This window comes from Triticum dicoccoides, unplaced genomic scaffold, assembly GCF_002162155.2.
Source record: "Triticum dicoccoides isolate Atlit2015 ecotype Zavitan unplaced genomic scaffold, WEW_v2.0 scaffold50219, whole genome shotgun sequence".
Lineage (NCBI taxonomy): Eukaryota > Viridiplantae > Streptophyta > Magnoliopsida > Poales > Poaceae > Triticum > Triticum dicoccoides.
In genome coordinates this window covers 1-1,116 of record NW_021277435.1, presented here as the reverse complement: position 1 = coordinate 1,116, position 1,116 = coordinate 1, and the positions used below count along the sequence as shown (strand labels likewise).

General features: G+C 43.5%; 1 protein-coding gene across 1 annotated transcript; it reads left to right on the top strand.

The window, feature by feature from the left end:
* Window positions 1–35: 35 nt before the first annotated feature.
* LOC119346765 (splicing factor 1-like) lies at window positions 36–942 on the top strand. The gene is made up of 2 exons (XM_037615936.1): window positions 36–393; window positions 483–942. Exons 1-2 carry the CDS (start codon window positions 139–141, stop codon window positions 861–863), a joined length of 636 nt encoding a protein of 211 aa, XP_037471833.1. The 5' UTR covers window positions 36–138; the 3' UTR covers window positions 864–942.
* Window positions 943–1,116: the final 174 nt, after the last annotated feature.

Genomic DNA, 1,116 nt, shown 5'->3' with positions numbered 1-1,116 from the left:
TGTGGATGCAGGAAGTGGGACCTTAGTGGCATACCTTGCAACCATGCCATCTCTGCAATAAACAAGGCTAAAAGGAAACCAGAGGATTATGTCAGCAAATTCTTCAAGAAAGATTTTTATGCTGCAGCTTATGAACCAATGATCTTTCCTGTGCCTGGTGAGCATGATTGGACAAGGACCCCTGGTCCAGACATAGAACCACCTGCATTCAAAATCAAGAGAGGAAGAAGGAAAGAAAAGAGGATCAAGGGCAAATTTGAAGTACCAAAGCCAAAAGAAACTTCAAGAATGGGGACCATAACATGTGGCAATTGTGGTCTCCAAGGGCATAGGTACACAAACTGTCTTAAACAGTTGAAGCCTGAGCTAGCTTTGAGGAAGAATAAGCATGTGGTAATAATTTTTCACCTTCAAATGTACTAATGTTTTCTTTCTTGTACATTTCTTTCTAGCATTATTAACTGTTTTCTTTTCTTTGCAAGGCTAATCCAAGTACCTCACAGCCAAGAGCTGCTGGTCCTTCTACTGCACCAACAGCAAGACAACCAAGACCTGCTGCTTCTGCTCCTACACCACCATCATCTGCAAGAAGAGGAGCTGGCAGAGGAAGAGGAGCTGCTACTTCTACTACAACACCACCATCTGGAAGAGGAAGAGGAGCTGGCAGAGGAAGAGGAGCTGCTACTTCTACTACACCACCACCATCTGGAAGAGGAGCTGGCAGAGGCAGAGGAAGAGCTGGAAGAGGTGCTCCAATGCCATTCATTGCCCCAAGGCAATATGCTGACATTCCTACTGATGGCACACACACTGGATGGATGTCCTACTTCACTGCTAGCATGGGAGGTGGAGGAGCCATGTAATGTCAAATATTGTGGTGTTATTTTGGTTAAACTTGATGCTTGAGGTGGAGTACTGGTGGAGTACTCTAGTAATGTTGAACTTGATGCTTGTAATGTTGAACTGGATGGATATGTGGTTGAACTTTAGGTGATTATCTGAATGTTGAACTTTAGTTGGTTATCTGAACTTGCTACTGGATGCTGGTAATGAGAGTTGATTGTGACAAATCAGTACCACATTTGCAGATTATTGTGACAAATCAGTACCAATTCT